This window comes from Ruditapes philippinarum, unplaced genomic scaffold (genome assembly GCF_026571515.1).
Source record: "Ruditapes philippinarum isolate M1 unplaced genomic scaffold, ASM2657151v2 ctg630_1_1_1_1, whole genome shotgun sequence".
Lineage (NCBI taxonomy): Eukaryota > Metazoa > Mollusca > Bivalvia > Venerida > Veneridae > Ruditapes > Ruditapes philippinarum.
The window spans coordinates 88,464-113,511 of NW_026857642.1; the positions used below are offsets into that span (position 1 = coordinate 88,464).

At 32.4% G+C, this 25,048-nt stretch overlaps 1 protein-coding gene and 1 pseudogene across 1 annotated transcript; one reads left to right on the forward strand and one right to left on the reverse strand.

Moving 5' to 3' along the window:
* Positions 1-52: 52 nt before the first annotated feature.
* On the reverse strand, positions 53-2,524 carry LOC132750474 (uncharacterized; annotated as a pseudogene).
* Positions 2,525-11,560: 9,036 nt separating this feature from the next.
* LOC132750475 (tereporin-Ts1-like) lies at positions 11,561-12,236 on the forward strand (the record flags this gene model as incomplete). Its single annotated transcript, XM_060740470.1, has 1 exon — positions 11,561-12,236. A coding segment is annotated over one exon (576 nt), but the record flags the coding sequence as incomplete, so codon positions are not given.
* Positions 12,237-25,048: the final 12,812 nt, after the last annotated feature.

Consider the following 25,048-nt stretch of genomic DNA (forward strand, 5'->3'; position numbering starts at 1 on the left):
ATGTTAATAAAAAAATATAGAATTTCTATATCTTTTTCACAAAATTCATAAAACTAAGTACAGTTGATAATGGTGTTCATGTATTATTTAAACTTAGTGACTGTAGTTCATGCCAGTAAATACTTGGGTGATATAATATGTACACACATAGAGGTTATATGATACATCCAAATACTTGGTGATATATAGGTATACACTTTGAGGTTATATGACACTACCAAATACTTGGTGATATATAGGTATACACTTTGAGGTTATATGACACTACCAAATACTTGGTGATATATAGGTATACACTTTGAGGTTATATGACACTAACATATTACCTGTCAACCAAAAGGTCATTTAACCCATCCCAAAACTTGTTTCTTATGCATATATATCATTATGAAATATGATCTTGAATTGTTTTAAAAAAATTAAAATTGTAAATTGATATCAGTTTTTGCTTATTTATTTACTTTGATTCATATCCTAGGCATATTTTGACACGATTCTTAAGCGGAAATTGCATAACATAAAGCAAACATTTAAAATGTCAGATGAAAGTTTTGCTTCAGTCGCAGACAATGGCTCTACTAATATTTTAAATGTTTTTGCAAGACCAATGACACGCTCAATGTGCACTCTTTTACTGGAGACTTTCCTGTCTTTAACAACAGTTGCAATTGTCATTCTGTTCTTCTTTTTAAAAAAAGTTGGTATATTGATATGTACATCTCGGGGAGCGAATAAGTCCTGAACATTGAAACCTTTGTCATAATGCTGTCTTTGGGGTCAACAAGGTTGACAAGGGAACTGCGCTCTGTTATTTGCCTGTCGCTAGTACTTCCTCCATATGCTTCCGAGACAAATGATACTAAACCACCTGGTGTCGCTCCAACCAAAATTTTGGTTGTATTTCTATTTTTGTATGTTGAAAATGTTTGTTGTTGAGATTTAGGATTTTTTGGGTTTTTTTACTGGACATTCCGTTCCATCTATTATGACACGTGTGGAAGGGAATAATTTCTTAAAACCACTAGGGGCAAAGTATTGAACTAGTTCCTTTGATGGCCACATGTCTAATTCTTGCCACTGAAGAGCCATGAATTTAATCCAGGTTATAATGATGTTTCTAACTGCTATGTCAGAACACTTGAAATTTCTGCTAAGCTCAAAGTTGGGTGTATGACGCCTCAGCTTTATCAAAACCATACAGAATTGATCTGGAACACTAATGGATGTGATTTGAAAATATATATAAGTCAGACAGTATGCAGCAGGTCCTAATGTTTGCAATACAAAATAAAACTTGGAAATTCTTCCAACCCAGTATAATAATGGACACCTTGAGGGTCATTTCTAAAGTCCTCTATTGTAAATCCTTGCTGGTCTAATGTTTGAGTTGGAACTGACATAAATTTAACTGGTCCAACTTCATCATTATTTAAGTTTGAAACATCATTTGTTGAAATGCTGTCATTTTCACATTGTATCTCTGTACAATAACCCACTGATAAATCCTCAAGATCAGTGCTGGTTTGTATTACTTCAATATCAGGATTTATGTTTTCCTTCCTTTCTACACAGTTAGTTATGTCATCTAGAAGTGTCCGCTTCTTTGCTGATCTACATGCATAACGACTTGCGCGCTCTTCATTTTCAGGTTTAGGTGTTTTCCATACAAACACACTTGGTACAGCAGTTCTCTTCAAAGTTTTTCTTGACGGGGTTGTCCCTGAAGAAATGAATTATGTATTTTTCATGAAAAAAGCCACTTCAAACAAATCAAAATTCAGGTACCTGTGGTGCAAAATTGTAAGATTCCAAGATGGAATTGAACGAGATGCCATAGACTGACTCTCAATTGTTAAAGAAGGGGGCAGTGTAGTGATTATGAAATAGGGAGAAGTGTGGTTATAAAGCATCTTTTCAAAACATTCCTTATGGGCTAAATATTTGACTAGAATCTACATCTAGATGAGATGAAATGATGGTCAACATTTGGATCCTTTGTTAAAGGTCCCTTCATATGGGTGTACATACAGTATACTATTCTATAGCTTAAAATATTATTTCATTAAGTGAACAAAAGATATGTCTAAAATTCTGAACATCCATTCAAAGGTTTTAAGCTACAACATTGATTAATATTAGTAACAAACCATATGTTATATCTATCGACGAGAGAAAAGCACTGTCCGTGATTTAGACAGTGTTTTTTTTTCTACTGTCACTTTCATTATTGTCGTGAATGTTTAAAAGGGGGTAAAAAATAAACACCAGAACATGAGAAAGTATTTTATAATCCAATTTTCTGACAATTCGTGCACTTACCATGATATGTGTAGGATATGTAATCGTCGTTGACAAAATGCTCCCGACAAATGTAGCAGTATTTGCTCGGAGGTGACCACTTTTCATATGTATTTTTTCCTCGTTTTATAGCTTGAATCCAGGCTTCCCGACGATATTTAGCTTTAGGGAGAATATGGTCGCCAGTATTTGTACATCCAGGTACAATGCAATGTGTTTCGGGCATATTTTGATAGTTTTTGTTTACTTTTTACACTCGAACGCCTTTCCTTTGACAAGCTGTCAAATGGCGATCGATAACAATCGATATGGACCAATACAGGCAGAGCGCCACCTATAAAGGCAATTAGGAACGATAACTCGCTACTATTTACCATTATATCACAAGGGCATAGCCCGAGTGATATAATGATGCGCATCCGAACGATGCTATCAAGCCGATTTGGATATATTATTTCGATTCTAGTTAACACGACATCAACAAATAAATGCTGACGTACCTGATATTAAACAACATTGCGCCTGATTTGTTTCCATACTTATTTTCAACGCGTAAGATTTTTGGTGGTTTAGTCACGTGTATAATGATAACGTCACATGTCTAAATATAGAGCGTCAAACTGTGACTCTGTTGCATAATAACACACACTTTCGGTTCTTCTATGTTCAATAGGGAAAAATGTGGGTCGTGTTAGAATATATGATATAACAACCAATAAGTATAATAAAATATAATATGATATATTCTAACATTCATACGCATTTTTCCCTATTGAACATAAAATCACTGTTTGACGTTCTATATTTAGACATGTGACGTAATCATACACGTGACGCAACCACTAAAATATGACGCGCTGAAAGTAAGTACGGAAACAAACCAGGCGCAATTTAGTTTAATATCAGTTTTTTTTATGGCAGAATTTATTTGTTAATATCGTGTTAGAATCAAAATAACATATCAAATTCGGTGATTTTATCGCTTGATAACTTCACTGTTTGTGGTTCGGGTGAGCATCATAATTGTATCACTCGGGCTACGCCCTCGTGATATAATTCCTCGCATCCGAACTCCAAACAGTGATGTAATTGAGCGATAAAATCACTGTTTGGGATATATTATTTCTTAAATATAATATGATATTATATAAGTATTATATGAAATAACAACCAATAAGTATTATATAACAACCAATAAGTATTATATAATAAAACAACCAGTAAGTATTATATAAAATAACGTCCAATAGGTATTGCATAATTAAACAACCAATAAGTTTTATATAAAATAACAACCAATTAGTTTTATATACAATCAATTAGTATAATAATAATATACTACCTCCTTCGTTATTGTCACAGGTTTCTCTGTACTTTCTGGGTCTCAATGGCCGTTTTACAGTGATCTACTTTTCAGATCAGAATTTATCTTAAAGACTAATACTTTGTGTAATTGCACAAAATATGAGAAACAAGATCAACAAGGAAAGGCGGCGTTCAAAGAACGCAACGAAGGTAATAATCACAACTCTGTGCTCCAACGTCTATTGTTTATGCTTTTTTTGACAGATGGACACTCATTTAACTTATATTACATACAAAAAACTGCAGGCATAACACGATCTGTTTGAAAGCCACCGTCAATCGCAGGATGAGTTTATTAAATTTTTAAACATTTATATAAAATTCAAAGCTTTTTTTAAGAAAACTAGAATGTGATTCTACCCTCCTGACTTTCCTCTTTATTAACCCATTTTTACCCGTCGTGGGTTCTTGTATTTCCAAAACATGTACTGAAGGAAATCTTAATAGCACCGAACGATGCTTATTATTCAAACAAACCCTTATTGAAACATTTATAGAGATTTGGCTCCAAACGAAGGAATCGCCGGTCAAAAAGACTAATTGTTCTTTCTGTGTACATTTCAGCGCCGGTGAATGCTATTCATCGTACTATGGAAGGTGAGGCGTCTTCAGGGGCGGTCAAAGAGGTGCTTTTTAATGTTTCTATTGTTCAGATTATACACATTTGAACGTAAGTGGTAATTATGAGGGATGGAGACATTGTAAAATAACTATGTCAGACATAAAAGAAGCAATCTATTCACAAAATGATATTAAATGTAGTGGTTCTGATATAGTGATCGCTGAAATAGAAACACACGTTTCCATTTATTTCACAAATAATACTAAAATTATTTAACAGAATTGTTTAATCAGGAGAATATCTAATGTAACGGGGTCAGGAATCATAGTTCCAATATTCAAGGGAGTGGACATTAATGAAAAGGGATAACGCTTATAACTATCACTGCAAAATATATTCTTAAGTTTGATCAAATCGTCTTACAAAATGGATAACCAAATATAACAAAACCAATCAATATGGATTCCAAAAGGGAAAAAGCTGTCAGCTGTATTTTTCTTTTACAAGCTATTATTGATGAAACATCATGTTCTCGTAAAAAACTATACTTGGCATTCATAGATTTCGAAAAATGTTTCGACAAATTTGAAAGGTCATTTATATTTCAAAAAACTTGTTAAAGAAGGAACAGGTTCACATGCTTTGTACACAAAAGAAACTTGCTCAACATTCTTAGCTTCATTTACATATTTTGTTTATTGTTTTTAATCAAACAGACCAATCTACACAAGAAAAATGTTTACTATTTGAATCAATCCTAAACTACGACGCAGAAATAATAGGGAATCACGACGGTTAAGACACTGTTCATTGATAAGAAAGACATTTAGCGTTAAAAAAAGTTGACTAGTACACCCCGTACTACTACTAGGACGGTATCAAAAGAGAATACGACAAAAATTTATGATGATTAAATATAAGTCAAAATTTTGGGCTCAGAAAATAGCTCATTATTATGAAGAATATACGAGTATAATGTAATGGAAGAAAATAATAATAATAATATATCGTATAACGGAAATAATTGGGCACATGAGATAAAAGCACTACTTGTCGACATAAGCATTAGCATTGGAATCAATTTTTCTCAAATCAGTATTATAGATGTAATCTGAGCATATTCTATACCATGAAGTTAAGAGCTTAAATCAGCACCAATTGGACATCATAATATGTCCTTGCTTGAAATAAATAAATAAATACACTGTGACTAAATGAAAGACATAGTCAATAATTATTTTGCATATAAATATAATTATTTTGGCAAATACATATATATTCATTTTAGCAAATAAATAATAAAGTATATACATTTTGGTGATAGACATTAGCAGCTACATGTATATGTCTAAGAGTACCAAATATATCACACTATCAAAAACACTGTTCTGTAGCTTGAAGGAATTCATTTGAAGCTCAAACACTTATACAATCTGTATCATTGTATGTAAATTAATTTATTGGTACAACGGAGTCACACATGTTTGTAAGACCACAACAGACTTGAACTATTTTGTCAAGAGGCAAGTCATCACTTGAATCAGACTGAAGAAAATCATGAGCTATTCTTGATGAAAGGATAGAATACTTTTGTCTAACAACACCAATCACTCGTTCAACATGAATTCGACTGTTTGCTATCCGTCTTGTCCGCTCGACATCCAATGCTCCAAGCTGAGCTTTACCTTTGGTGAAGGCCGGTATATAAACTTGAGCAGACATAGTCCCCACACTATCCTGAATGTCAAACCCTCTGTCTGCAAGGATCACATCACCTGGTACAAGTTTATTCAGAATACCACAAGTCTCTGTTATTGTTTTATCACTTGCCCTGCCTCCATAGCCATTTGATATGAAAGATATTACACCCTGTGGAGTCACACCCAAAAAAAGGTTTTTTCTTTGTTTTTTTGTTTTAATTTTGACCAGGATTTCCACAGTGCGTTTCTAAATTTTTTGTTTGGCCTTTTTTTTGAAAATTTTAAAGTTTTTCAATTTTTAGGGGCCCCCTTTTTTTTCCAAAAAAATTTGCCCTAAAAAAATTTGGGGCTTTGGCCCTTTTTCATTTCATCTCTATGGGGCCAGTGAATTAGGGGTTTTTCAGTAGAAACAGTTAAGTATTTTTTAGTACATTTTGGGGAACACCCTAGATATTGTAGTATCAGACACACCAAACCGGACTGCCAGATCTTGATTGGATGCATTCAGCACTAATTTCATTAACACCACCAAAAGATCACTTTTATGTGTAATTGAAATGTTCTTTGCTCTACATAGTCAATTTAGGGCTTTGAGTACAGAAAAAAGTTGGTAAGTCCTGTGTAGTATTTTTCCTTTGCATTCATTCCCCATAGAAGAATGGTAGGTCAAAAAGTTTTGGCTGGTCAACTGTTTGCTGTAATCTAGCATTTTCCATTTTTGAAAGTCTTTGCACTTCACTATCCATTGCTTTAAGCAGACTGCATGTGACATCTATCTGTGATGCTGTACCACTTTCAATCTCCAGGTCAGTGTCTGTCTCGTTATTACCACAACTTAGTTGCAATAGCGCAGAGGCGGCAGCAGTGTCTAACTTTTTGATGATCTGATCAATGACCGGTTATACAGTGACTTTGTTGGTGTGAGTGTTTTCAGAACATGGCAGCGGGCCATTTTCACTGATGGTGCCCAGTCAGGGTTGAGTTGATCATACAAGTCTGCGGGTTTATCTGAAAAGGAATACAAAATCATTTAAGGTATTAGGACCCTAATGGGCACTATCAGAAACTAAAAAATTGACATCATAGGTCAGATGTATACCTAAAAGTACACCTGTATGCAAAATTTTAACAAAGTTTACCGTACGGAAATCAAGTTATGGCCACTTTTCTGAACTCAAGCTAGGATGTTATGAGGGGCCCGTTTTTAGAAATGCGAAACCTTTAAATAATCTGCAATAACATTTTAATGAAAAAATGTTTTTCCCATTAATTTTTGGTAAGAAAACCCAAGAAGTACATTCAGCTAACAAAAATCCACATAAGCAAAATTATGGTTTCTACTTTTTAAAATTTATGAAAATCTGTATAAAAATGTTACCCTACCCCACCCATTTTTTACCCCACATGTCTGACCATTTTTCTACTTAGGGAGCCTAATTTAAAAAATTTTCTTAAAATTTACCAAATGGGAGTGCCTGTTTTTCCCAAAAGTTTCCCTAAAATTTTTAAAAAGGTATATTGGTTGATCTTGTAAAATATTGAAATACTTTTTACCGTCTAGTTTTTGATTATATTACACTTTGAAAAATTATCAGGTACCATATTTATTACTAGATTAAGCATAATTTAGCCAATAAATACTTATATAAATTTAAAAAAATCTAAAGATTAAACACTTTTTTCTTTCCAAAATGGGACATGAAGAGATACATAAAATAATGTTAAAAAAAAAAAAAGAAGCAAAAAAAAAGTTGACCCTTCTGGGGATTGAACCTCATTGGCCCCCTCCATTTTCAAAGTAGTTAACAGTAGGGTTCTAGCCTATTTGAATACTCTTCAAAACGGAGGTAATGCATTAGGGGGCTAATACCCCCCTTAAATGTGTTTGTTTGGCAAAAAAGGCCACATTTACATCATATATTTTGCATTCATCACCATTCACTATTTTTTTAAAGGACACTATAAGGACACTATTAAAATCACTATATTGAGAGCACTATGTAGTCCCAAGCACCAAATATTTGTATAAATAAAACATCTAACAAATGATAAATGATGTTATGCTAAATACTGCATATGTACAGAAAAGATTTTTTTATTAAAGGCATATGCCGGTAGAAAAATGTCGCAGATGCCTTGCATAAACTGGTACTGTTGAGTGTGGTAGAACAGCCGCAGATCCTCATCATTCATAAATGACCCCCAAAAAATAAATGACATAATAATCTATATTACAAAATATATAACCTAATAACTTAATACTTACTGATAAAATGATCAGAGCAGATAGGAAGGTTATCATAGCTGGAGGCCCTTGGATCAATTCGAGCGATATTAGCCAACCATTTATCTCGTCGATCTTGAGAAAGCTGCTGTGTCTTTTCACCCTGGTGTTAAATAACTTTAGGCAATCTGTAGTATGATCTGTCGTTTTCACGATCATGTCGGTTAGAGCAGCCAAACACTGCACAAAAAGAAGGCATATCTGAAGTCTATTTGAGAAAATTAATGTTAAAGAATGTAAGTTACATTATAGACCTGATTTCTTACCCTGTGTCACTTTTTTTTGTCTACCAATATGGCCGCCGCAGGTACGCGTGACGTCATACGGGTACGCTCTAATTCTTTCTTATGGCAACAACAAAGCTAAATTCATATATCATTTCAGATATTCATAAAAATAGAATGTTAGATATATATAATCAAACATGCTATTCAGAAATAACTAATTCAAGTAGATTACAAACATAAAATATGTGCAAGTATGACCTTGAATTTGAAAAAAATCTTAAATTGTGTAAACATAAATAAATAAAAAGTACAATTGACGCAATTGACGTTATCATCACATAATATAGAAAAAGAAATTGGCTGGCACAACGGAGTTCCAGGGAAAGAGAAATATACTATGTCCACATTGTAAAATGTACGTCATCGAAAACTGAATTTCAAAATTTATTGGGGTTCGAAAATATTATAACCTTCGTAATAAGTTTATATTTTTGCCGTTGGCCTACACTTCATGTTTTCATGTTTGACTATGATACAAAAGAGAAGAACATCAAAACACTTGGCAATCTGATTTATTCTGGGGGACTATGCCCCCTCGTACAAATCAGATAGCCTCGTGTTTCGATGCTCTTTCTATTACTTAATTGCTTAATCTAAATGAATATCTGTTATTAATAACTTATCTGAGAACATTTTTGTAAAGAAGACACAATGCTTTATAAACACTATCAGATAAATCAAGTCAGTTATCAATAGTTTACCAGAAATAACTCGTGTCGAAATCGCATGCGAATTTATAGAAACAAAGGGCTACAAGTTTTATCAATATTGACGTCAATGACAAATTAAAACCTTGGCATAATTATTCATGGTGCAAAAGATAGACACCAAGGCGCATATTTTGCAATTACCTTGTAAGATTGTAATGAAACTACGTATATAATAATAAGGAAATAATACCAATCAAAACTTTCAAAATGTAATAGTATCTTATTGAGTTACAGTCTTTACAAGTTTCAAATAAAAAGTAGCAAAACTCAAACTCATATACTAGATTTTGAAAGACCTTAACATGAATGAATATTTTGAAAATAATTTATTTAATTTTCTTCTCAGTCAATTTGTGTATTTTCGGCGTTACTGCTTCTAATAACTAGATGCACAATTAAATGTAATAAGCAAAAGTTCTTTCTCGAGAGTCAAATATTGAAATTTTTTAATCGTTAATTTTAATCACCATAGACTTGATGACGTTTGTGTGATGTAGATTTCACCCATGATAATGTAGATGTGTGGGTACAAGCGAACATCTGTTACTAGAACGGTTTATTTTTGACGTCTTTCAAAAAAATAAAGAAGCAACATTTAATTGCATTTCGTTAATAGAAAAGTTACTAGGAATTTTCAATTGACATTTAATCTACTGAAGAAGCTATTTTGCGTAATCTGTAGAATTTGAAAATAAATTTGTAATAACAATATGATTTTAAACCAACATATTTGTTTAGTTTAAATGTATATATTCCAAATAGTATATATATAGATGATTATATTACAAGCTTTCAACAGCTATTTTCTTAAATATAATTATGTTATACTATAAAGAAAATATGTAAATACCCTTGAAAAATATGAAGGGGCAGGGTTTGAGTTGGGGAGATGCTTAAATAAAGTTCGCAATTCGAACTTGCAATGTCTATAGTAAAGCAATTGGCTAATCTTCTAATTAATCTTATTCTAATTAATTAACCCATAACGCAAAGTTAAGTTATAAATTCAAACGACATTCCAAATTGTAAATAAGGAGAACACCGGACGCGTTCACACTTGTTCAATTTTGGAACAAAATCAAATAGTTAACAAGTGTTGGAAATGTAGATTATGTTCATGTAAATGAATTCCATTTATATTTTCAAGGATAATGAAGAATGTGATTTTCCTGCTAAATTGGAGACAAATTATAACACACAATTTAATGATATTCAGAGGAGAGAACAATTGCTTTGGAGACTGTCCGTTTGTGTTTAAAATTCAATTAATTGAAACTTACTTTGTTTTCGACATAGAACATTGTTTATTGTTATTTTTTTGAATAAAATAGAGATAAACAGAATCCCTAAAGAAAGCCCAACACAGACTCTCTCAGCAATTTGTATTTGAGATGAATAAAAAAGAAATTTTAAGAAAATAATTTTATTTTCTGTAAGAAATTTTAGGAAGCCGAAACGCATGTTCCAAGTTAATATGTACTAAAATTATTGTAAGGACTTGCAGTCTGATCATAATTGTGAAAGTCTTTTAAATATTTTTCTTTATAACTGTTTATAAGGCTTAGAGTTAGAAAAAGAGAGAAGTTTTAAATAACATTATTCATTTGGTTATTGTGAATGACTGAAGAATAATTTAAAAAATCTCAATATGATTGCTTCTTTTTACGACTTAGATCTGTTGTTTTATCACGTGTTCAAATCTAAACATAAGTGTTCATCAGTATTCTAACTTTTTTAACATACCTAACATTGAACATGTTCTATGCGTTCACTATCTGTTGCATGGGAGTTGAACGCGTCTGGCATTTAAAAGTAGAACACCTAAATGTTTATTATATGTTCAATAATGGAATGATTTGGTGTTAGGTTTTTAACGTCAACGATAAGATTTCAACTCCAGATGATCATAAGGCGTTAATATAGAACGGTTTGAGACAAAAATAAACACAAGCATTAAAGAATGAAACGCGTCTTGGCGTTCAATATCTGCAAATAGGCGTTTATTATGTGTTCTATTATTCCACATTTACAGTGCACATGCAACATGCGTGTCAGCATTGTTTTCTGCTTATGTCAAAAGAATAAAAACCAAAGTAAGTTTTGATTTAACACGTTTTGCCTGCATGATGAGACTATCTTATCAGTCGACCTTTGACATTTTATCATGACCCAATTTTTCATATTATATAAGTGATCAGTTGAGAAAAAAACTTGTTGTAAGTGCTATTAAACAACATAGTAACATACAATAATATCTGTGCACACAGTTCTAAAATGTTTACAATAAGCTCAGCAATGCGTATTTTGTCCTGTCTTGGACTATTTCAACCGACATTTTGTCTTCCAGTGACTAAAATGAATCAATAAGTGCAACAATATCAGCAATAAATTCTGCTGCAGCGGCCGCGGTAAGCGCGGGAACCAGTGTGGCGGGAACAACAATGAGTGCGTTAATGGCAGACGGTTATGCGGTCACGTGCGGTATCGAAATAGAAAATTGGACAAAATACGTTTTAGCTTTTCCTATTGCTCACGTAAAGGGAGGAACTCTTTCGTCTCCACCTGTGACAATATTACCGGCAAAGAAAGAGGTGATGATATCTCACAAAGCTTCTGGTACCGCTACAGGTGTTTACGGGACTGCGTCTTGGCTCATAGAATCGACAGCTGTTAGTCAGCAACGTCGACTTGTTGTCATGTGGTCAGCACCGTACGACTTTAACATTCACAGCAACACCCTTGCTGTAGGAATAACAACTCCAGGACAAACGTCACATCCGGTAGGACCAACATGGTTCGACAAAATGTATTATGATGAGAAGGTCGCCATATTGCCGTATATAAAGAAAGAGTTTGTCCGCGATTTCTCACCAATCATCTTTGAGGACGCTGAGTACCAGGAAGTTCCTACAATGGGATCCAGTCACTAAGCTCAAGTCAAGATTCATATCAGACCGAAGAAATTTGAAGATCTTGTTGCGAATATAAAAAGCCAGATTCAAAAAAAATAATTTTTAAACAGTTTTAATTAATTACCAGTTGTTTTTATTTAACAATTTTGTCATAAAGATAAACATTATTTTATTTTCAAGATAAGGAATAGTATATAAATAACACATGGATTTGTGGGTAACAGTAAAAATATCATTACCGCCTCGGGTAACAGTATTTTTTACGAGGGATGATATTCTTACTGTTACTCACAAACCCATGTGTTATTTATTTTATTACCCCGAACAAAAATACTGAAATGATCTGAAATTGTCAACTAAATCTAACTGTAACAAAAACAAACCAAGAGTAACAATAACTAAACTGTCCTTACCTTTTAAGTTTTAAGTGTACTTTAGGCCTACTTGAGAAGTTTTCTTTTTCTTTTATTCTTTAAGCAAGTGATGATATCTTAAAATCATAAACATACAATACGCTAGGTTTTATTTAGAAAACAAAACACCAACCCAATTACACGGTTATGATCTGTGAAATCTGATCCTTCTGTTTTCAGAATATTCTTAGCATGGCTTTTGACAAAATAACGATGATATCCTATGTCTGTCCACCATATCTGTAACGTTTCACTGATTAAAATTGTAAAATAATCCTTTGTTGCATGCTTAAATCGTCTGCATGTTCCAGTTTGACACATAATTACTGTATTTACATTGCAAGTACTTCCGTTGAAAACGGATGTTCATTTTTTGACTATTCAACAAAAGATATTTTATACGCGAAAAGCACACCAGGCTGCAAACAACTAAATTTTATGAGTGTCATAGTTACTTCAGAGATGAAATTGATGTCCTATCGGGGTTTAACGTTGAAAATAAGAATGAATCGAAAGAGAAATGGCGGCCATTTTATTTCATTTTATTTAGAAAATAGACCACGTGACCAGATTTTATACTGTTAAAAATTACTGTTACCTATGTAACAGTACAAAATTCTTAGTCACGTGGTACACTTGCATTAACAGTAAAAATAACTCCCAGAGGCCTATGGGAAATTAGCATTACGAAAAAAGTGAGGGGTAATAATAATAAATCATATAGCTGCAACTTATGAAGAACTTTCAAGTTATTATTTGTACAATGTATATAATATTAAATAAATAGACTGCCAATGTTATATCCCCGTGCATAACGAATTTCATATATTATAACTGTTTTATCGCAACTCCATATTTTATTCATCTTATTGTACCAAAACCAGCTTATTAAACTATGTTTTTTGTTGCTGGGAATTTGTGATATCCCCGACCCATTCTAACCTCTGTAAAAAACTACACTGATATATAACATGTGCAAAAAAACTTATATCACTTGAGTTCTTTTTTTCCTTTTAGAATCAATGAAACAACAGTACTGTTATCATATTATATCAATACAGTTTTCAAATCCTCATTGAAGTGTATGTAAAAACAAAACAAAAAATACGTCCTAACCATGCGAAAAGGGTATAATTTCTATATGCGAGATAGAACTTTTTTGTTTATTTATTACTGCAGTAAAAGAAGTAATTTTGTTTTAACACTATCAGTAGTTGAATACTAAATAAGTGTTTTCGCATTTATTTACTTAGAATTTTAATTATTGTCATCTATGAAAACTCGAGACACCTATACTTAAATCCAATAAAACAACAAATACGGAGAAACTCTTTTTCAAGTAAATTGGTTTAGCATGAGGCACACTGTGTCGTTTTACTTCCTCAATACTTCGATTCCAAATAATTAAGAAATTAAACAAAGTATCTTTAAAAAGATACTCGACTGAAGTAAGCATAATTGTACTTGCATATGTTATTGCTAAGTAATTAATACATAATGAAATGTTAGTGATAATGAAAGTAATTACATGTGCATTTTTTTATTCTGTCGAAAACAACAACCACAAATAAATATAATTTGATTCGTACTTGATATTTTCATTCAATTAATGTTTCCTCGTGTATTTTGTTTATAGATGATGAATGCCATTTTAGACTCAAACATAATTCATATATCATTGGATCTGGGACACCCATGCAAATACCGAAAAAAATCTTTAAGATTCCATGTAATATTTATTGGTTTAAATTATTTTGTAAAATTACCCTTACTGTAGTTGACATAGCATTTAATGTTTATATCTAGGAAACACTTAAATAATGTTCTTGTTTCCGTAACTGTTATTTACCCTGACGTATATTCATTGTGTGCACATTAATATGTGCTTCAATAATATGGAAAGATTATATGTATGAGAATAATGAAATTCAAATCAATTAAACACATCAACAATATTCATATGATATCATTAACACTGAGCATAATCTACTGAGTATACCAGAAGAGTTCGGAGTTTTTAATGTTGTGTCCTTCGGAATTTTCATACACATGCGTTTCAAGGATCGTGAGCGTTATTTGTGGTCTAGTTATTTTATACAAAATTGATATAAAATGTTATCTATATCACATTCTTATGCTGAAAAAACCTGTTCATTAGATTGTATTGAAATTTTAAAAGCAGTGAAGTAATTTAAATGTTTAACGTAAGGAAGCACGGTTAACAGGTCTCAAATTTTAAACTTTGTTTTCGAAACTCCTTTAGTAATTTAAACGTGTATACGTACATTTCAGAATGATCCTTCATATTATTTTACAAAACTAGAATGGCCAATGAGATTCGCCGATTTCAGTTCGCAAAGTTTGAAATGATCAAAGGAACTCTTACCTATATTCACTTCTTCCCTGTATATCTTACAGAAAGTCAAACTGTCTCAGACGGAGTTCGTCCGTAACAAATCCAACTCACTTTATCACAAACAACCGAATAATTATTTTTCACAAATAACATATTACTTAATAGTTCGTAAATGTGTAAAGAAAATGTGTCAGAAAGTATTTTTTGTTTTTAGTTTGGTTATTCATAAGTTGCAGATAGAATCGCAAAGAAGCCATTTTACCTTTTAATTTATCTTTTAACGTTTTGAATGGAATAACACATGCTACATAAGATATTGATTGCAATGCCTTTAGAAATAGTTTATGTAAATCTTTATCGTTCGAAGATACATGTATATAGATTTTTGAAACTTTACGACAATGTGGAACTGAACAACATCATTTCCTCTGACGCTTTGATTTTGAGTCTCTGTTTTAGTTTATACAAAATTTGTTTTAGTTCGATTTTAATGGAAGCAATACATTTATAGACATACTCTCAATCATTCCTGAAACTAACGACGGATTTATTGTAATATAAATCCGTGCCAGTACTAAGCTCTAAATAGAGTGACAGTTTCTTGCTCAAGGAAACAATGAACTTTCCTTTACGGGGTTTGAACTCGTGCGATTATCTGTCCTATAAATTTACCATTAGTTTGCAAAGTGCTCGATTGTGTCATTATTATAGCATATTGATAATATATTTTATTTTATTTGAGTCTCATCCATATTTAACAATTTTAAAAGACATATAAAATTACAATTACAATATGGTCATTCTAAAAAGAATTATCTGAGACTATATGTTTACAAATATTTACATATACAGTAAAGTTCCACCAAAAAAAAGACCACACAAAATGAAGGCCCCAACAGCGGAAAGGTCCCATCAGCGAGCCACTTAATAATAACAATACTCGTATTAATCACATATTCTCGCGTAATCAATATCATAAACAACAGTAAAAATGATAAAACGAGCATTTCGACATATTTCTTTGATATCATCTGTATTTTATCTATCTTTATTTGAATTTTATTATCTATTACTGATATAGAGAGCACAAATTTTAACATGTTTATTTTGTACATCGACCTCACGTAGAACATTTCGTCCAAATGAAGTTTATGGATCAAACTGACACAGAATAATGACATATTTTTTCATAATATATATATCTTGTGCAGTATAAGAATATTTGCTAAAATGAAAAGGAAATTATGTAAATATCTAAAAGCACGAAGGATGTCATATCATATTTGACCGACGAGAGTTGGTCTAACGCTATAATACCGAGCTATAAAACATTTGCAAGATATCTTATTATGCTAACAATTAGTTCCAATGTCTTGTTCATTTCGACTGTCCTCTTTCGTCTTTTCATAATTTATGCTACTTCTTTAAGAATTATTTTCAACGTGTAGCGTCTTTCAGTTTGATTTCAAATGCTGTGCATTATTTCATATACAAAAGGGCACCCTTGAAAAAAATATGTCATTACTGTGGTTTTGATATATCGGTGCTTTGGTCTTTAAAGAGGGTGCTGCGGTTTATTGATATATATGATAAGGTTATGTGCTTGGGCACTACAATTTATTTGGAATATTATGCTCTTAGAGCTCCACATTTCAAGTGTTTATGGCATTACCCAACTGATAACATATTTACAACCATTTTACGGGGTCAGAACAACTATACATTATCGAAAATAAAGACGATAGTTCTATTAACTATTAATCAAAAAACCATCACAATTTATACAAACAGAAACTTTATCACAATGCATCTAAACCACTGCGCAGGATAAAATACGAAAGCACCAAATATCAAACCCACATCATTATTTGTAAAACCCACAGCACTATATATAAAATACCAGCACAAAAACGAAACCACAGCGCAATTTATCAAAATAACAGCACCATTTATTAAACCGACACAATTATATTTTAAAACTTCACCATATATTAACTTGACAACACCATGTATCAAAACCACTGGACCATATATTATATGGCAACACCATATAAATGTATCACAACCAAAACATTATCAATATAATTACACAATGTACTAAAATGACAGCAACATTTATCAAAACCACATCACCAGTTATCAAAACCGTAACACAATCTATCAAACTGACGTCATCATCAAAACCACATTACCATCTATTAAATCCACATCACCATCTATCAAAACGACATCACCATATATCAAAACGACATCACCATCTATCAAAACGACCTCACCATCTATCAAAACGACATCACTATCTATCAAAACGACCTCAACATCTATCAAAACCACATCATAATCTATCAAAATCACACTATCAGTCATCTAAACAACATCACCATCTATCAAAACAACATCACCATCTATCAAAACAACATCACCATCTATCAAATCGGCATCACAATCTATCAAACCCACGTCACCATTTTTCATAACAAAATCACCAGTTATCAAAACAACATCACCATCTATCAAAACACATCATCATCTATCAAAACAACATCAGTGATTTATAGATAATGGAGCTCGAGAATATATAGGGGACTGACCAATATCGATCGATCGTCTGTCTCTCCAATTTTCGTTTTCAATTTTACAGTTTGATAAAATACACTCTCTTCCTAATGCAAAATAAGAAAAATTGAATGATTTTCATTGAACAAATTGAATAGTATTATTAACTTTATTATGTTTGAAACTCTGAATTCCATTCACCACATTTTTAGAAATTTTAGCTCATTTGTATATACTGTACGTGTATATATTTTCTTCCATTGCTTTGATGGTTAGGAAACTACCCGCCTATAATACTGTTGGGAAAAGGCGTAAAATGAAACAAACAAACTTCCATTGCTCATTATCACCCTAATCACGGCTGTGTCGTCGTGTTGAGTTATTGATTAGAAGATATTAAAAGATATATGCGATAAATAGTATACTTATAGGCACCCCTATTTGTCAATATTGATGTAAGGAATAGCGAATTCGACCTTGTATTGCTTGATAATATATATACATTTGAATATCCGATGACCTTTTGTTCGTAATTATCGGATTCCGGGGTAAATCTTAAGGATTTTAGTTATTGTTTGGTAATATTGACCTCATACATTTGAATATTCAATGACCTTTTGTCGGTAATTGTCGGATTCCGCGGTAAATCTTACGTATACATTGTATAAATGTACATGGTTTATGTATAACTTAGTGACAACACAGTTATCTAGCAATTGACCCTCCTTTTCCTGGCTTTTAAGGTTGCGAAAGACTTTCATTAAACTGTTCGAGAAATGTTCTACAACAGGTTAGCGTTGCATGTTTTAAACAGACCAACTAGAAATTAAATAAATGAAGTGTTTACTGAAGAATAGTAATGAAGTATTGTTGTTTTTTTTCCTGTAAAATTTTACTTTTGATATTTCGATTTTAAATATGTTTGTTTCTTTGGAATGCTAATAGTGCGTTAAAATTTTCATAACTGACTTTTACGCGATCTTTCGGGTCGTACTTTACAATGTAAAAAAGGGTTTTATTTAAAAAGAAAAGATATATAAAGATTTATATTCTCTCATAAAGTACAATCTGCTGGCTTCATTTGATACATACATACAATTTTTTTTAATTCTTTGCCAGTCAACACTGTTTGGTCACATGTATGATACATGTATATTTTTCAACATTTGACTTTAAATGAAGATGCTTTAAATTTCATTTATTATGTTTTTGAAGTCTGACGATGGTTGCTTTCTCCCATCTAATTTGAAGTCATTAATTCTGTACACAATTTCCAACCTATACAGAAGGTTGTAAAGTAATGGCGATATTTGACTAAACTCCAACTGTTGCACATTGTTAAGCATTCAAGACATAATGTTTGCCTGGGAACCAAAGGGTAATTCTTAAAAAATATTTCTAATCTTTTATATATATTTTTTGCATATTTTACCAATATGCCATAAAAGCATATTTTGCTTTATTTTGCAACAATAAACGAACGTGGAATTGTCTATAAACGTCTACTTCTACTTTATGATGCCATATGAAGGTTGCGCATGCGCGAAAATATACATAATCAGGTCGATTTTGCATAGCAACAGATAACATCTTAAAAGAGGTTTTAATTGTTATAATATCAATTCTTAACAACTTTAAACTAGGCAATATTTTGATGTCGTGTAACAGAAAATAAAATTATGTTGTCTTCAATATTAAATAAAAATACCCTTCCAATAGTTCATGTCCCTAAATTCCAAGTACAGATGCATATCAAGCTTTCATGTTCTCCGCAAATAGCGACTTGTATCTATATTTTTCATATGTAAAACAGTATTTTTCTCTACTATACTAGTATTCAGGAATACTTGTTGATGATGAATCAACGTATGCTTCTAGTATAGGACTTTGCTAGCATGAAAATCCATGCAGTCATGACCGGGCTCAATACTGCTGGCTTACATACCTTAAATTTTCATTTTAATATCCCAAAAATTGATAACGAACAATTCCAAAAATGGAAGTAACAGCTGAGCTGGTCATTAAGAAATTCAGCAGAAAAAGGATTAAGATTAAGAAGAAATTAATATATTAATTACAATTATCACTTTTGCATTGTTCATAATTCTTCACACACTCCCCTAATGTTCATCTCAAACCACTACAGCAAACAAAGCGTGTCAAATCCTCCATTTCAATATACGAGTAGTATATTCCCACTTGTTTGGAATCAATTAATTATCTGTCCGGAAATGATAATCGTAAGTACGATCTTTACATAACATTCCGCAATTATTTTTACATACTTGATCAATAAAACATAGACCCGAATAGAAAGTCGTATTTTAACAAACGCTTTTCACTTATGGGTTAATGTTGACTTATTTCTGATATTCTGATATTTTCCCGCGGAAATCTAAAATTACTGTTTACATTTAAACATTGACAGCACAATGTTTTGAAAACATGCTATTGTTGTTGTTTTTTTCTAATTGTAACGATATCAAACATCTACTCTAAAACCGGGAGAGACCGGACAATAAACGTGTGGTACTAGTCGCCGGTCACTAGTAAATCCCGGTCAAAATAGACCGGGAGAGACCGGTAATTACCGATAGGAGTGATAAATAGATATACCTATAAATAGATTTTTGGAATATTTAGGTCATCAACTGATCTTTCTAGGATACAACAATAACATATACCATGATAACCTACTGTGTACTACAAAATGATAAATAAAAAACCCCGAAGAGCGCGATTTATTGACGGAAAAGGTTATTTCATTTGAAAATGTTAGCATTGCGAAATTCTCCAGTTCGCTATTCATTGTAACATATCGTGACATTTCATTCTTAATTGATCATCAAGCACCCTCATACCGATCGGAATGATCGGCTTTTATTATGACCGACTAAAAGGCTCGAGAAGTTAATGTCGCCCTTTCACAAAATCTGATTTCATTCCATAAGGGCGCCGCGCTCGGCGCGGACGCCAATAAGCATTCGTTACTTTTCTGCCCTTTCTGTCAGTCTTCAGATAAGGGCATCGAACACAAAAGTTAAATACAAAGAACGAATGCGGTATTACGGGCTAACCTACGCTAAGTAACAAACAGATATTTAATGCTGGGAGTTGACCGCCTCCGTGGTCGAGGGGTTAGAGTCGATGACTTCTAATCCAGTTACCCCTCTGGCGTGGGTTCTATCCCCAGGAGATGCTTTGGTAGTTTAGCACAGATGAGGGAAGTCTAGTACTGGTGTATTTCTCCAGAAACGATGGTTAGGAAACTACCCGCCTATAAGACTGAAATGCTGTTGGAAAAGGCGTAAAATGAAACAAACAAACAAAGCAATGCTAGGAATTGTTGACAAGTTTATTTCCAATATATGTAGTAAATTAAGTGAATTTTACATTATCTCGTGGTAGAACTACTTTCAATCCGTATTGTTTCCGAGGTTATCAGGACGTTCCGACTGGTAGTCAAGTATCCCACGAGCCATAACTGTAATGAAATATGAAAGGGAAGGATAAGTAGACAACCCAGCGTTCGTAAGCCTTTCAACAATTCCATGTTTTCCAAATTCCTAGTCGCGTTTTGAATGTTGACAAATCAGTCAATAATTATTTATTGTCTGTAACAACTCGTCAGAGGCTTGCATAATATGACCGTATTCAACTCGTCCAATAAATTCAGAATTGAAGTATAGGATATCGACCGAGTACGAGGTCTTTCCTAAACAGAAAGATCGATGTACGAGGCCGATATCCAACTTACACACCGTCAAAACTATTGCCTTGAGCAATGGCTGATCCGAAACATTTGATGTAATGCAAAAAAAATATTTTTTAACGCAGCGCATAAACAGGTAGGCTTTTTTTTATTCTATTAATTTATGGATACTATTTTGTGTGTATAAAGTTGCGCGTTAGTTTTTGTTTATTTAAACACAATGGAATTTCGACAAAAGGCGCTGATTTTTTGTAACAAAAAATTCAACATTTCCTTTTTTAAGTTTTTTTTTTAAAAATAATATCCGAATAATACATTTTTATCTTTTCTATCAATATTTGAATACTTATGGGAGATGTGCCCTTTGTAGACCAATCCACTTTAAGTACTTTTATATGCATGTCACTATAAGCAAGCTATATCTATGTTCAAAGGTTTTCAAGGGAAATCAGTTTTGATTTCTCACCGGTTGAATAGTAAGACAGGATAAAGCACTCAACGAGAGAGGGGGGAGATTAACGGGGATTTAACAATCCGCTTGATCCCACGGGTGGGAATGTTACCAGGGACTTGACTATTAACTGTGGGTAGCTGCAGTTTCCTAGGAATGCACGTTATTTCAATCACAAATGCGTTTGAAACGGACATATTTTCATTATATTTTACGATTATGACTGTTTGGTACAATTTTTATATACTATGATTTTTCTAGAGCGTTTAAGATGTTCTGGATTAGGTGATTTAAAATAGTAATAAGTATGCTGTGACAACTGTTATAGTTTCATAGAAATTAACTTTAAGCGCCCATATTTGTTATATTCTAAACAAAAACCGCTTAAATTACTACAGTAAAATGCCACCTAACGACCACGCCACATATAGGACCACGCCGTTATTACGGGCACTTTTTAAAAGTACAAAATATTTGCCTTCTTTATTCATTGAGACAAATGACCAGTATACCGACCACGTCACTAATCCGGCATAACGACCACTTCTGTCAGACATTTGTGTGTATTTCTTATCAAAACATTAACCTGTATGACGACCATGCAACATAATGGCCAGACATCACTTTGTGTTTATTGCCCCCCATTAATTGTCGTAATCTTCCCTCTAGCGTAAACAAATACACCGGGTCAAATGAGGTCATTAATATATATCGATTGATTCAGACGCTTGCTTAACGATGTATCTTTAGCATTCAAGCGTCAACATGATATGAAAGGGTACACCTTAAGTTTTGCAAATCAATATTAGGAGTAAAACAATGTGCTAGTAATAATGCAGTGTATGGCGAATTAGGTAGATACCCCTTACATATCAACAGATACGTACAAATCATTAAATTTTGGCTTAAGCTTGTCAATACGGATAATATTATACTGAAAGAAATTTATAGATATACAGTAAGCAATAGTTTGACTGGTGTAAATAATTGGGCTCAAAATGTAAAATCCTTATTAAATGAATTTGGCTTTTCTTATGTGTGGGACAACCCAATAAATATCAAAAGTAGTTTCTTTTTATCTGAATTTAAGCAAAGAGTTATTGATTGTTTTTAGGCAAAAATGGCATTCAGACATAGAAAACAATATTGTACTAAACACTTTGTATAGTTATATCAAAAAAGACTTTTGTTTTGAACCTTATTTAAGAAATATTTATTGTAAAGGTATACGTATGAATATTTGTAGAATTAGAATATCTGCTCATAACTTAAGGATTGAAAACCGGTAGATACGGACGTAATAGAACTCAAAGAAATGAAAGATTATGCCAATTATGTAACTTACCAGAAATTGAAGATGAGTATCATTTTATTTTAGTTTGTCCATGTTATCAAGATATTCGAAGAAGATTTATCAAGCGTTATTACTATATTAGACCTTCTATGTATAAATTAGTAGATTTACTACAATCAGATAATAAAGCTATACTTGTAAATTTAGGAAAATATATAGATGTAGCTAATAAAAAGCGACAAGAATTGTTACTATCCGTTGTTAATTCATAACACATTTTGAAATGTTAATTGGTTCAACTTATTATCCTTATTATCGTTAGAAAGATACATGTAATATAATACTTTTGACACTGTTATTGTCACGTCTTTTCTGTTGTTGGTGTTTTTCTTCTTACTGGAACTTTTTTATTTCTATGAATGATAATGAAATTGTGATGTTTTTTGTTCCTTTATTTGCAGCTGTCTGTTCTCCGTTAGAATGTCATCAGTTAAAACTTTTTATATTCTTCTTATTATTTTTTTCTTTGCTTTTGTCATGTGACCACAGAATCATTATATTTGTAATTATTGTATGTAACGAGATACTGTAAATGTATAAGTTACCGAAATAAACTATTTCTTCTTCTTCATGATCAGTTTAAACCACTTCTGGCTAATTAATCTAAGCAGCTATGGTGTGAGAAACGATTAATTTGTCAGCGTAATTAGGATGTAATAAACAGGTAAACAGCATTTAAAATTGTTTGTTGTGGATCACAATTTATAGCAAGTATGGTTAAAATTGATAATGCAGCTATGGTGTGAGAAACGATTAATTTGTTAGCCTAATTAGGCATTGCACAGGCACCAGATACAATTATTTTACCCATATACGCTCATAATACTATATACAAGAAAAGCATTGATGCAAAGCATCAAAGGGCGTCCAAGCAAGAAAAGCAGCAAGTGAAGATGAACTAGAAGACATATGATGACAAAATATTCTTATACACTTTTCAATGGTAAATTGGTTTTTACCAGAATTGTATATCACTTATGAATGAGCGTGTTCATTATGAACTTTGATTGGCATGCTAGAGATTAGAATATTACTTTTTATTTTTCTTTATGATCGTGGTTATTAATAGCAACGGATATACATGTATACAATTATTTATAATCCATATGTGTAACGCATGATCAACACGTACCACACCTTTGTAATTGTCCCTTATTATGTTATCGCTATTAGCGAAGACCCCCTATTAAGGAATCTGTTCACACTTTGTAAAAATATGACAATGGTTATATTAACATGTTGATTATGTTGAGCATAATTGTTTATTATACAATAATTGTATTATCTATTTTAATTTTAATTAAAAAAATACAAATATGAATATTGTTTTCTTTTCTTTTTTGTGTTTTATGTCCTATTTTAATACTGAGTTTTTATGTTTACGACCATGTGCATAAAACTATACAAGGTATACATTAAGTTAAGTTGGACTTCGTCAGATATTAAAGTGACTTATTCACTATTAAGACCAACTCACTATTAAGACCACTTTGAGTCAGTCCCGTAAGTGGTCTTAATAGAGAGAATTTACTGTATTACTTTGGGGAAAAAAGACGCGATTTAATGTTAAATGTTTCCTAACTTTTGAAATGCTATCCATTAATTTTATTTTAAGAATTAATATAGGAATGTTGGAATAATTGCAAAGTGCATTCAATTTACCTTTTCCCTTATATAAGCGTGTTTCGACGGCTTTTTGCCCCCCCCCCTTTTTGAGGCCTCAAACAGTGAAAAAATGCCCTAAAAAAGGCCCCAAACACTGTTTTCCGTTTGAGAAATGTTGTTAAAAAAAGTGACCACTTTTTCGGCGCCGTCCGCCATTCAAATATATCATCAGAGGGTTGCCAGAAGGGGGATGTGCCCCTTTCTGTTTGGGGGGTTTGAAGGGGGCGGAGTCCCCCTCATCGCCAAGAAAATTTTGGACATGTGACAGGCTAAAAATGGCATCAGGTCGATTTTAGGGTCACAAGTAACCGACCCTGAAAAGCCTTTTACTCTATCCCAATTCATTGAGAAGGTGTCGCACTTTGAACTCAGTTTTGATGGAAAAAACAATGCAAAATAATGATTTTTGGCAATTTTGAGACG